Source organism: Spermophilus citellus (genome assembly GCF_964194105.1).
Source record: "Spermophilus citellus genome assembly, chromosome: 3".
Lineage (NCBI taxonomy): Eukaryota > Metazoa > Chordata > Mammalia > Rodentia > Sciuridae > Spermophilus > Spermophilus citellus.
Genome location: NC_138184.1, coordinates 16,898,435 through 16,911,873, shown reverse-complemented (window position 1 = coordinate 16,911,873; position 13,439 = coordinate 16,898,435). Strand labels below are relative to the sequence as shown.

Genomic DNA, 13,439 nt, shown 5'->3' with positions numbered 1-13,439 from the left:
CTCCTGCCCAGTAATAGGGACTTATGAGCAACTTCCTTACTCCTAATGACAACATTAACAGTGCTGCAGGACACAATCACAGCACAAGGGCTCCCATGCCTGGGAGGTGAGCGTCCCAGCCCCAAGTGCCCACCTGCAGGCATGGATGGGAAGGTCCTTTGTATAATAGGTATCTTCTTCATCTTCTTCGAAGTTCAACTCTGCCAAGAGCTGGCTGGTCTTAGCCACACTGTCGTCCACAGCCCCATTCTGCAGGATGCCCTCAGGTCCAACCTACAGCAGAATGGCAGTGTCACCTAAGGGAGGCCACAGATGCCAGGACTTGGCCCAAGCCCATGGCCTCTCCCAAAATAAGCAGTCACAGTGACTCTCCAGGGAGGCCCTGGTTTGCTCTTTGCTGAGACAGTTTGTGCTGAACGGGTTTTTCACATGTTATTCTTCCTTATCAAACCTACCCAATAAAAAATGGCTCTGGTGCATCCACCTAACTCATTTCACTGCACAAGCAGTCTGATCCCTGCCTGGCCACAGAGCCATGTCCATGACCCCAAACCAGGATGCTGACATTTGGTTCCCATGACTGAAGGTCACAGAAGCAAGATAACTTTTACAAACTCATTTTGGCCCACCCTGGGAACAGGTGCACAATGTGAGACCAGAAGACTGGAGTCACAGCAAAGGCTCTTTGAGCAAGAGAAATGCTGGCTGTCATTCCAGGAGATACAGAACAACTTCAACTACACCACTGGCCCCTCCCCTTTCCCACAAGGAAGCCTTGACTGTGAAGCATGAAGGGAATGTTAATGGAATCCTTTTCATCCACGACATAACTTTAATTTTATTCATTATAGCAGCAAAAAACAAAGAGGTTGATTTTAAATAAGTAAGCCTTGAACTGCACAGGACATGGGCACTGAGGTCACAACATTAGAGAATACACTGACTCAGCTGGCAGAAAGAAGCAAGAGCTCCTAATGCCACTCACAGGAACTACCACCACAAACCATAGGTCAACAATCTCTGCCATCAACCCCTCCAGGCCACTTAACCCCAAGGGTTGCTGGGTCAGACAGCAGGAGTCTCACGGTGAAAATGGAACATAGTGATGGTACAAAATTCAGGGTTAGGGAAGACTGACTGGAACCTCCAGGGAAGGTATCAGGTTTCTGATCTCTAAGATGGGAGCAGACACCTTACATCCCTGGAAGCCTCCATCAGGGGAACAAGACAACTAAGTGAAGGAGGAGCCTCATTCAGTACCTCCCCAAATCCCATCCCTCAGCCACACCCCTTCCCCCAGTGTTACCACCTCAGGAATGTGTGACATCTATCAGAACCCAAACCCAGGGGCTGGGGTTGTAGCTCAGTGGTAGAGTGCTCGCCTAGCAGACATGAGGCACTGGGTTGGATCCTCAGCACCACATAAATGTAAAATAAAGATATTGTGTCCACCTAAAACTAAAAAATAAAAATAAAAAAGAGAGATAAGCAGAACCCAAACCCAATTCTGTGGTGGCATAGGCCATGCAGGACCCAAATAGATACCTAGCCTGTCCACTACTACTCACCAGTCATTTTTTTTTTTTTAAGAGAGAGTGAGAGAGGAGAGAGAGAGAGAGAATTTTTTTAATATTTATTTTTTAGTTCTCGGCGGACACAACATCTTTGTTGGTATGTGGTGCTGAGGATCGAACCCGGGGCCGCCCGCATGCCAGGCGAGCACGCTACCGCTTGAGCCACATCCCCAGCCCACCAGCCATTTATTTATAAGAAATAAGAACAGGGGTTCTCATGGGGTGGGGGGGGGGAGTTTTGGGGGGACAGCAAGAAATCCCCTAGGGACATTCTGAATGTTGCCAAGGTGCATCTGGTGGATATTTTTACTTGTCTGTAAAGTGCTGTGCAGAAACTGAAAAACCATCTCACTATCTGCCATCACTTTAATATTCTTTTTGGCAATCACTGGATAAATTGCATATTTTGCTATGTTTAGAAAAATATTTTGTATAATCCAGCAATTCCATTCCACATATTTTGAATTATTCTTTTGAATACACTCTTAGAGTGAATGGCTGGATCACACAGTAATTCCAGGTTTAATTTTTAGAGGAACTATTATACTATTTTCTACAACAACTGCACCAATCTACATTCTCACCAACAGTGCACAAGGTTTCCAATTTCTTCACATCCTCACCAATAACTGCTTTTTCTTATAAGCATCCAAATGGGTGTGAGATGGTATCTCATTGTTCTGACTTGCACTTCCCTCATAGTTAGTGATGCTCAGCATCTGTTCATGTGCTTGCTGGCCATTTTTATCTATTTCAGAGAGAAATGTTGATTTAAGTCCTTCCCCAACTCCCCTGCCCCTCTCCCCCCATTTTTTGGTAGTCCTGGGGGTTGAACCCAGGTGTGCTCTACCATTGAGCTATATCCCCAGTTTTTTGTTTTCGTTTTTGTTTGTTTTTTTTTTTGAGACGGGGCCTTTGCCAAATTGCCCAGGCTGGCCTTGAATTTGCCATCCTCCTGCCTCGGTCTCTCATTGCTGGGATCACAGGCATGCGCCATCATGCTAAGTTCCTTCACCCATTTTTTAAACTGCATTGTTTGCTTTTTTCACTGTTGTATTTTGTTCAAAATTTTGATAGCTGGTCATACCTTCTCCATGTAATGATGTTCCTGCCACTTAGCAGGGTAAGAAGGGTCTATCAGTGTGTGCCTGGGCACCCATAGGCCTGCTTTCTGAAGAATGGCTGGCCAGTGCTGGAGTAAGGCCTTGCCTCAGGGCAGGGAAGGAGGCATTATGAAACATGCCACAGGGAGAAGGTTGAAAGCATAGTCTAGAATAGGCACCAGCCTGTGGCTGCCTGGCCACAAAACTTCAGTGTAGTATTTACATTTTCAAATGGTTGAGTTACCAATTTTGCTTCTTGTCTCCAAAGCCTAAACTATTTACTATTTAGTCCTTTAAAAAAATGTTCACAAGCTACATGCAATGGCACACACCTGTAATCCCAGCTCCTTGGAAAGTTGAGGCAGAATGATTGCAAATTTGATGTTAGCCTGGGCAACCTAGGGAGACCCTGTTTCCAAATAAAATAAAAGGGTTGGGGATATAGCTCAGTAGTAGAGAACTTGGGTAGCGTGTGTGAGGCCCTGGGTTCCATCCTCAGTACAAAAAAAAAAAAAAAAAAAAAAAGAGAGAGAGAGAGAAAAGAAAGAGAGGGAGGGAGGAAAGAAAGGGGGGAAAAGTCCACTAACCTTTAGTCTAGAAGAGCTCCTAAAATCCCTGACCAGGCTCTGTAAGTGATTTGTTGTTTACAGTACTGGGGATGGAACCCAGGACCTCACACATGCTAGGTAAATGCCCTCCCTCTGAGTTACACCTTTAGCCCAAGGTTTCAAAAATTTTTACATATGAAAATCTTTAGTAACCTTTGGATCTGTATTTTCCTGTGGAGTGATACAGAAAACAGCACCTGGGAACCCTTGCCCTGCCAGTTCCTGCAGCATCAAACATTTCCCTCCCCTCTGCAGGAGCACACACAAGAGACTTGAGCCTGAGCAGAGGCCCCAACAGTGTTAGCTAAATGAATGTGTCTTCTTCAAAACATAAAGGCTGAGACTAAAGTGATTCATCATCTATTCTTCTAACTCAGGGTTTAAATGAGAATATATCAGAAGTCACCAACCTCCTCAGTGTGGCTGGCTACAGAGAATCCCCGAACTTTCCCCAGCTTTTTTTTTTTCCTCCCTGAAAAATTCCAAGCCTACAGAAAAATAGCCACATCCTGGTTGTCTGAATGCACGCTATACCATGTTCCACATGCATGAACCCTCCTTCTTACTACCCACTCTTAGATTTATCTTCACAAGAACCAGGGCTTTCTATATTGCTTAAGGAACTTGGTGTGGTTCTGACATTGTGGTCTTGCTATACATAGTTGCATATATACATAGACAACCCCAATGTTCTAATCATGTCTTTTTATCATTTTTTAAACCCAAGACCCAGTTAAAGGAGACTATAAAGGAGACAAATCAACCAGTTTGAACCACATAAATACACTGGGATTTGGCCATTTTTGACCTACAAAGAGGGTGACTTTACATAGTCCTGCCCAACAGAGCAATGGTCCCTGGGTCCCGCTTTCCATGTTCCCTCTTGACCAAAAAAAAAAAACAAAACCAAAAAACAAAAAACAAACGCCCCTCCCTCCTCTCTCTTAGCACTGGGCATCTAAAAGGTCCAAGAACCCTTGCTCTACACAGGGTTCTGGAGTCTACCTTAGAGTCAAAGGACCCTCCACCAGGCCAACAGAGACTAAGATCCCCCAGATCACCTTGAGTTTAACCCTGCCTGCCTAGCACTAGGATGAATCCCTAGCCACTCTGAGATGAATCCCACCTCACCCATGTGGAGGACCTAGGGTGTGATGAGGGGACCCAATAGAGAAGTAGACACCTCACAAAATCACTCAGATTGGACCTGAGTTCACTAGCATGAAAAGAAGGTAGAGGGGCTGCTCTGGAGAGTGGAATGTAGGGACCGAGATCATCTCCAGACCCAACTTCCCCAGAAACCAAGGGAAAAAGTGGATAGTGGAGAAAAGGAAGCCCCACATCAAATGATACTGACAAACTAATGCTGTTTATCTGACAACAGCAATGTAGCTATAAAGATGCCCTACTCTACTTCCAGAAATGTGTCTTGTACATTATAGATCAAAAGAGTTGAGTATCAGCTGGGTGCAGTGGAGCTGGAAATCCCAGTGGCTCAGAAGGCTGAGGCAGGAGGACTGCAAATTCAAAGCCAGCCTTAGCAAAGGCAAGGCACTAAGCAACTCAGTGATACCCTGTCTCTACAGAGAATAAAAATAATAGGTCCAGGGATGTGGCTCAGTGGTCAGGTGCTCTTGAATTCAATTCTCATTTACCCCCCACCAAAAAGGGTTGAGTATCACAATTCAGATGGCTTGACCTTAGAAGTAAGGGTACAATAACACTTGGGGGGAGGAGGAGAAAAAAAAAGGGGAGAGGATTGGGCTGGAGTTGCAGCTGTGTGAAGCACTGGGTTCGATTCTCAGCACCACATATAAATAAATTAATAAATAAAATAAAGATCCATCAACAATTTAAAAAACATTTTTTTTAAAAAAAGGGAGAGGAAAATCTTCCCAACTGTAAGATGGAAAAAGGTAGATAGGCTGGATTTGCATTCTCTCTCCTATGTTAGAAAATTTGAATCCAATGTTTCTATATAGAGGATAAGGCAGCAGGCTCTGCAGATCCAGTGCTCAAAAGGAGACAACAATTGCCAGAAGGTTCAGTACAGCTATAACTTCAATGCCCTGGCCTCTACCCAGGACCAGAGCCACCTCCCTGGACTGCTGTGGCCCATCTACTATGCTCTATAAGCTGCTGATGCTTGAGAGAGTTGTCTCCTCTGGTTGTGGCAAGGGCTACCCACAGCCCAACAGGCAACCCAAATCACCTGAATGTTGATGTGCTGGCCTGGCAACAAAGGGATCCTCAGAAGCCCTGCTCAGACATTCAGTTCCCAAGCTGCTATTTGACCAACGCTTACACAAAGACACAAGGAACTGTTTTCAACCTTGGGATCCTAGGACCCAGTAGCTCCCTACATATGGAAGGAAGTCAAATTCTGCTCTCAGAGGAAAGCTTTCTACCCAAGAAGAGTTCAAGGTTACCAGGAGCAATGGTATACTTCTGTAATCCTAGGGACTCAGGAGGCTGAGGTAGGAAGATTGCAAGTTCAAAGCCAGCCTCAGCAATTTAGCAAAGCCCTAAGCAACTTAAGAGAAACCTGTCTCAAAATAAAATAATAATAATAAAGAAACAAATAAAAAGGGCTGCAGATATAGCTCAGTGATAAACACCCTTGGGTTCAATACCCAGTAACTACTACTACCGCCCCCGCCTGCAAAAAAAAGTTCAAGGCTGTGAACATGAGAGCAAAGCTGCAGACAGCACTGGGAACTGGCCCAGAGTCATCACCCTGGTTCTCTGGCCAGACTGGCCTCTTGGCTCTGGGTTCCACAGAGCACAACCAGACATCATGTCCCTTTTCTGCCAGGCTAGACCATCCCAATAAAATGAGAGCACCCCACCAAGGTAACAACCACAAACTTCCCCTGGCTTGAACCTTTGATCTGAATATGGCCCCTACAACTTACTACTCACTGACCTGGGGAGCCCTCCCTTCTCTCAAGGCCTCTCAGGGAAGCATCTCCCTGCCAAAGGGGAGACCTGTCTCAACACAGGGGCAGGAGGCATGCAGACCCAGAGGAAGCTATGAACAGCTCAGGTCTGCTCTAGTCTGTAGTCCCTCATGGAGAAAACCCCAATGCTGAGCACATGCGCCTAGAAGGGACACTTGGTACCCTGGCAACCCCCCCCCCCACACACACACACACACTCGTGTATTTGTAACTTGTGCACACAGTCCTGACTGACCAGCCTCTTCTGCCTCAGGTCCCCTTCCAACTCCTCCATATGTTTGTGAGGCTGTCCAGTGACGTCTTTGCCACAGTGCTTTCCCAGGCCCCCAAAGTCTAAGGGCTCTTCCTCTCAAATACATTTGTGGCTCCCTCAGCAGTTTGAGGCTCAGGATACCATCTGAACCCCTCAGCCCAGCACACCAGCCTTGCAGCCCTGCTAGCCCCACACCAATCTAGGTAGGACTACCACACACGAAGACCTGCCCTGAGAGCAAACCACTTCCCTGTTCTAGGACCCTCTCAGTTTCAAAGCTCACTCCTGAGGATTGCACCTGAGCAGGGAAGCACATGCAGTTTTCTTGTTTTTTTCTCCCCCCAGTGCTGGTGATTGAACCCAGGGCCTTGTACACATGAGGCAAGCACTCTAAAAACTGAGCTATATCCCCAGCCTACACATGCAGTTTTCTAACAAAGAAATAGCAATTGGCCAAGACCTTATTCTATATCAGCTGGTGTCACTGCCCTTAGCCCTCCAAGAATAGCAGGCCAGGAAAAGGTAACCTGCAGGGTGCTGGAGTCCAGGGTCAAAAGGGAGAGGTTGGCCTGGCAGCTGGATGGAGGGTATGAAAGTAAACATGAACAGATGCGCAACGGCTGAGAGGCAGGTACCCACCCCGCAGGTGGGCATATCTCCCGTGTGACCACTGACCAATGAGCACAGATCTGTCAAGGCAGTCAGACCATGAAACCATGCACAGACACTGGAGCTGTGGAAGAGTGGCTATACAGACAGGCAGGACAAAACAGAGAGGAGGGAAGGAAAGGAGGAGTGAAGAGAAATCAAATGGTAAGCAATGACGTGATGGTTGCACAACTCCATGAATTTACTTAAAAAGCGTTGACTTGTACACCTTAAAACAAGATTTCATGGCAAGTGGTCAGACTTCAAAGAGAAAAATATATTTTTTATTTTTTGCTTGTGGTGGCTGGACTGAGAAAAACTTTGGTTTTTGTGAATAACGGTGAAGTGTTAACTTCTCCCCTAATCATTCTAAATGTGGATAAAGAAATTAATTAGAAGAAAAAAGGAGTTATTCCATACATTCCCCCTAAGTGTACTGTTGGCTCACCCTCTTGGAAAAGTCCTAAAGATCTGGAAATGAACACGGCAAGTCAAGTAAGGGTGAAAAGTGCTGAGCAAGCACCTGCCAAGCCTTTCCAGATAAGCAGCACCTTGTCTCCTATGCTCTCATGGCCTACTGAAATCACAGCTATACCCAAAAGTTTGTAAAACCAAAAGGGACAAAGTTAACCTGTGTACTTTACAACTCACAACCCTTAAGAAACCAGGAACTATGGGAAACGACCATCAGCTACAAGATCAGCAGGCAGATGGTCTATTCACTGACCTTGGGACAAATCCACACAGCCATCCATCAAAAGGAAGTCAGCACCACAGTTTTGAACATGAGGCAGCAACTTTTAACCTAAGTATTCTGCCATGTGAAGAGGAAAAGAATACCCTATTTTATGTGCTCAATACTAGAACTATAGAGAAACTGCATGTGAAGAGCTTAGCAGGTGAAAAGGGAAACCAGTTTCACTGGACAGCAGGCCAGCTGGGAGCTTTTGCTAGATGGTGTCCCTCATGCAATGGAGAAAAGATTGTGTATTTTTTATATATATATTAGCAGCTCCTGCACTTACAAGTAAAATCCTGAGTGTGGGCTGATGGTTGAAGCTGTGAGTAAAGAGGGAGCACTTGGCGCAGGCCTGATCTTAAGATGAGGGAACAAGGTCCCCAGGTCTCAAGCAGCACCTTCAGGGTTACCTGGAGCATCTGCTCCAAAACACTGAGTTCCTATCTGAAAGGAATATACCTTCCCACAAATCTTACTATTTTCAGGAGATCTGAGCTAAAGAAAAACCAGCCAAGCCAGCAGGCAGGCTTGTCCCCGACTGAATGTACATACTTTATTCCTTCACCTATTGATGGCCATTTGGGGCTTTCTCCACTTAGGACTCCTCCATGAACAAAGCTGCTGTGAAATTCCAACCACCCTATGTGGACAGACACTTCATTTCTCTGCTGGGTCACAGGAAGGTGAGCGTAGAACTGTTCCACTCATAAAAAAGTGTAAGAGAGTCTCAGCACTTTCAGCCTGGGGTGGGGGCGGTCACTGGAACACTGGATGGGCACAGACAGCTATCTCTATGGGATTTTTCTTTTAACAGTCCCTCTGAGGTAAAACTGACATGCGATAAATGGCATATATTGAAAGTATATAATTTTAGAAACTGACACACATCAACATATATAAACACACAACTGTCACTACAATCAACAAAATAAACACGGCCATCACCCTCAAGTCTCCAAGTGCCCTTTATCATTCCCTGTTCCTACCCTACCCTCTTTCCATCCTCCCTATCACTGATCTGCTCTCTATTACTGTAGATTAGATGGTACTTTCTAGAATTTTGTTGAGTGAAATCGCTTGTCTGAATGCTTCTTCCACTCAGAGGAGTTATTCTGAGATGCATCATGTTGCTATGTGCAGCAGTAGTTCGTTCCTCTTTATTATTGAGTAGTGTTTTCCATCTCTTACATTTTCACCATAATTCCATTGTTTGGAGGAAACCTGATATCACCAACAGTTGAGAGGAAATACTTGACGTGCACAGACCAAAAAGTTTGTTATCCTAGCTATCATGCAAACAACTTCTGAAATTACCTTTCAGTGTCCTTTCAGAAGTGGGGGAAGGGCCCAGGAAGGGGTCAAATACTCAAAGGAAAACTGTTCCTTTATCTTCTGGACATTTGGCAGAATGTGTGAGCACTCTTCATCCCTGGATCTCAGGAGCCTTGATAACCTTCAAAATGAGTGTTGAACAAGCTCCCAATTCAACAGGAGTCACCCCTGCTGCCACTCTCCACCCTGAATGGGATGCATATTCCCATAACCCACTGTGCAAAACTGGCACAAGCAGAACAGCCATCAAGAGTGGCAGAACATTGGGGCTGGGGATGTAGCTCAAGCAGTAGAGCGCTCGCCTGGCATGCGTGGGGCACTGGGTTCGATCCTCAGCACCACATAAAAATAAAGATGTTGTGTCCACTGAAACTAAAAAATAAATATTAAAATTAAAAAAAAAAAAAAAGAGTGGCAGCACACTGGCAAGCAGTGTGACTCCTCAAAGGGTTAGATGCAGAGGTACCATAGGACCAGTGATCTCACCAAAAATGCATCCACACAGAAACTTGTAGCAATCCTGGAGAATCATAGCAGAACCATCCATAAGAGCCAAAGATAGAGACAGCCTCAATGGTCATCAAAAGACAAATGGATAGACAAAACATGGTCTATCCATACAATGGAATATTATTCAATCATAACATAGAATAAATAAATGAAGCATTGATTTATGAAATAATGTGAATGAAACCAGATACAAGGCAGGGGCTGTAACTCAGTAGTAGGGCACTTGCCTTAGTATGCTGGAGGCCAGGGTTCCATTCTCAACAACAGGCAGGAAGAAAAAACATGAAGTCAGATCTAAAACACCACACACTTTATGATCCCATTACTGTGAAATTTCCAGAAAAAGGCAAATCTACAAGGACAGAAAGTTAAAGATAAATGGTTGCCTGGGATTAGGGGAGGAAAGATTGTGCGACTAAGGGATGAGAAACAAATTTCTTTCTGGGGTGATAAAACGTTCTAAAATTGATTTGGGTGATGGATGCCCAACTCTGAACATGCTAAAATTCACTGAAATGTTAATGTACAACAGGTGAATTGTATGGTATGTGAATTCTATTTCAATATAGCTATGCCACAAAAATGTCTGCCCTTGACAGTTGACAGCCACTCATCCAGTAGGAAAAAAATCAAAAGGCAGAATAGAAGCTCAAGTCTTCCTGGTGGTCCCTGGTGAATGGCTGGTTACACAGTCACTTCATGAGGACAAATAAGAAAATCTTCCCAAATGTTTTAAGCAGCTGATGCCACCAAGATGGCACAGGGGACAGTCAACTTTCTCTTACTTTCCAATTATATTCAGACTTTCCTGCCCCAAAATTCGGGTCCTCTAGTGATACAAACAGATTTCAAGTATTCCCCTTCATCAAATATGAATCCAAAGTTAGGCTACAGGTGGGTGGGTCATCAAGTTTAATTAAAAGTAAGGAAAGACACACCCTTTGATGTCTTCAGAACTCCAATGAGTTCAACAGCAATGTTTACCTCTGATGATGCATTTTAATGGTCTGATTTTATATAATTCAGTGTTCGGCTGCAGGAAAGTGAATCGATCATTTCAAATCAAAGAGGACACATCCCATGACTGACTGCCAACAGACAGCAGCAGAACTCAAAGCTGTTGCAGGTTTGTTGTCTTATACTAGCTACAGTTATAAGATGATTATCTTTCACCCCTTTCTGCACTCCTCAGCTGCCCCACCACTGTTTGCTGCCAGACCAAGAGATCTTTACCCCAAGCCTTCTTGACACATGGACTCAATTTACAGACACAACTGTCTGGACAATTTACACATGGATCCAGATTGCCCTTATAAGTAAAAGGAATAAAAATATAACTGTCACCTCCAGTTTTTATAGCTAGAGAAGCAGAGATCCACAAAGCAGGGAAACTAGAAGGAGGTGAGGCTTTACCCAGCTCAGCTCACTTCTCCATGCAAACTCTCCCCTCTCCCAACCTCCCTTCACCAAATGTAAACAAAACTGAAGAAAAAAAAAAAAAAAAAAACCCTATACATTCACACCTGTTCTTCTGATGCCCCAAGTCAGCAGGCTTTCTATTTTAAGGAATCTGGGGTTAAAGTGAGTCAAATGTTTTTGCCTCCTATCATAGGACTAAAAGAACGCCCAAGTGGGTGGTCTACCCACAGGGGTGACTCAGTCATTAGCACAGATTCCCCCCACCCCCAATAACAGTGTCTGAGCTTATTCTGGCTGAGGATGGGGTGGTTCCCCCAGCCCTGGAGCACAAGGATGTGCCCAGGGACACCTGTGACAAGCTGAGCCCTGTAGCTCCTCCCTAGTGGAGGACTCAGGAAAATAAACCTGAGGGAGGTGCCAGGCACAAAAACAAGCAATGGGTGAAGGCAATCTGAGATCCAGAAGGTGGTAACCATATTCTCCAGGACCCCAGCCCAAGACACCAACTACCCCACCCTACCCACCCTCACCCCGCATTCCAAGCAGGTACTAAGACCCAGGAAGTGCACACTTGATATTCTCACAATCTCAACCCCAATTTAAAACACCTAAGCAGTCTTCGTTAAACATTCACATCATTAAAAATTAGTTTCCGACGTGGCACACTCCTTTATATAAAACCCACTATCACTGCTATTGGAGAAACAAAACTCAAACACAACTTTTCCAAGGCAGGGCTGTGGAGTTATGTAACAGGTCAGTTTCAGCAACAAGCAGTGCAAGGAGGAAAAACAAAACGTAACCGACCTCTTGAATAATCTCAAGAGTCAGCGAGTATGTGGTTCTTGCACGCGAGTCACACATTCTGTCTCTGTTCGGGGAGCCTAGACCCTCCGCTTCCAGGGTCCCTGAACCCCGGGAAATTTAAACTCGCGCAACTTAGCGCGCCTGAATGGCGGAGCGGGGAATGTGGTGGGGGCCAGGGGGCGGTCTAGCCAGACCACTGCGACCACAGACACTGGGACAGGGCGGTTGGGCCTACCAGAAAGAGACCCGCGCAGAACCCCCCGGACCTGGCTCGAGCAGGCCACAGTCCCAGCGTGAAGAACTTGGGTTATGCCAGGGGCAGACCTAGGACAGGTCATCCTAGACACACCCGGAAGGGGACTAAGGGCAGGTCACCTAAGATCTGGCCCGAGCAAGAACCAGACTTAGCCGTATCGGGGGACTGAGGCAGATCGCGGAAGAGGCGGGTGAGGGACCACGGCAGGTCAGCCCTGGTCTGGCTGCAGTGGAGAAACGGGGCAAGTCAGCTGGAATACAGCCAAAGTGGGGGACCGGAACAGGTTACTCCAGGCTTGGCGGGTATGAGGGACACCAGGCAGATCAGGCCGGGCCCGGCCAGAGTTGGGGACTTGGGACCGGTCAGGTCAGGCCCGGCCGGAGTGGGGGAGCTGAGGCAGGTCCGGGACGCCGACGCCCGACCCGGGCTTCCGGCGCCGCCATGTGCAGCTCACCTGCGCGTCGAGCTGTCCGGCCGCAGCGCCCGCGCCCGCGCCCCCCGGGCCTCCCGCGCCGCCTCCTCCGGGGCCGCCAGGGCCACCGGGGGGCGTCTGGGTCTGGCTAGGGAGGGTGAAGTCGGTGAACTCGAACTCGGAGCCCTGTGTGTCGGCGCCGAGCAGCTCAGCCTCCTCGGTGTCCAGGAAGGTGAGCGTCTGCGAGCTGGGCCCGTACGCCTCCACGCTCATGGTGCCGCCGGGTAAGGCCCTCAGGCCGGCTACGCGGAGTACTTGAGCCCGCAGCCGCGCTGAGGCCTAGGCCGCAGGCTTCGGGTTGCCGCCGCCGCCGCCCCCGCGCGCCCGGTTCGGACCGAATCGTCCGCCTTGAAGCAAGCTGAACAGAGAGCCACGAGCGCCAAGCCGCTGCCGCCTTCGACTCCCTCAGAGCCGCCGTTCCCCTCAAAGCTGCCCGCCGCTCTGAGCCCCCGGCAGGAACCGCCGCCGCCGCCGCCACTGCCGTGCGCGTGCGCGAGCTCGACGCCGGCGCAGGTGCGCGTGCGCGAGCCCGACGCCAGCGCAAGCGCGCGCGCGCTCCTCTCGGACGCCGCCAACCGCGCCCCGACGCGGGAGCCCAGCGGGACGACGGGACGCGCAACGCGCACGCGCAAAAGGGAGGAACTCCCAACCGCCGCGGCTGGGCTGCTCGAGGACATGGCCCCGCCCCAACCGGTGCTTAGTGACGCTCCGGCGGCGGGCGGTGCGGATGTGGTGGTGTTCGGAGCAAGCACAGGATC

The 13,439-nt window shown here is 47.7% G+C and overlaps 1 protein-coding gene across 2 annotated transcripts in view; it reads right to left on the bottom strand.

Annotated features, from left to right (window-relative positions):
• The window catches only part of UPF1 (UPF1 RNA helicase and ATPase), a 35,236-nt gene extending 22,337 nt beyond the window's left edge, over positions 1–12,899 (bottom strand). For both annotated transcript variants that reach the window (XM_081284377.1, XM_081284378.1), the window contains exons 1-2: positions 12,664–12,899; positions 134–273 (exon numbers count right to left, since the gene is read on the bottom strand). In XM_081284377.1, coding sequence (XP_081140503.1) covers positions 134–273; positions 12,664–12,894 — 371 coding nt within the window. In that variant the 5' untranslated portion in view covers positions 12,895–12,899. The remainder of the gene's footprint in view (positions 1–133; positions 274–12,663) is intronic.
• Between the last annotated feature and the right edge of the window lie 540 nt (positions 12,900–13,439).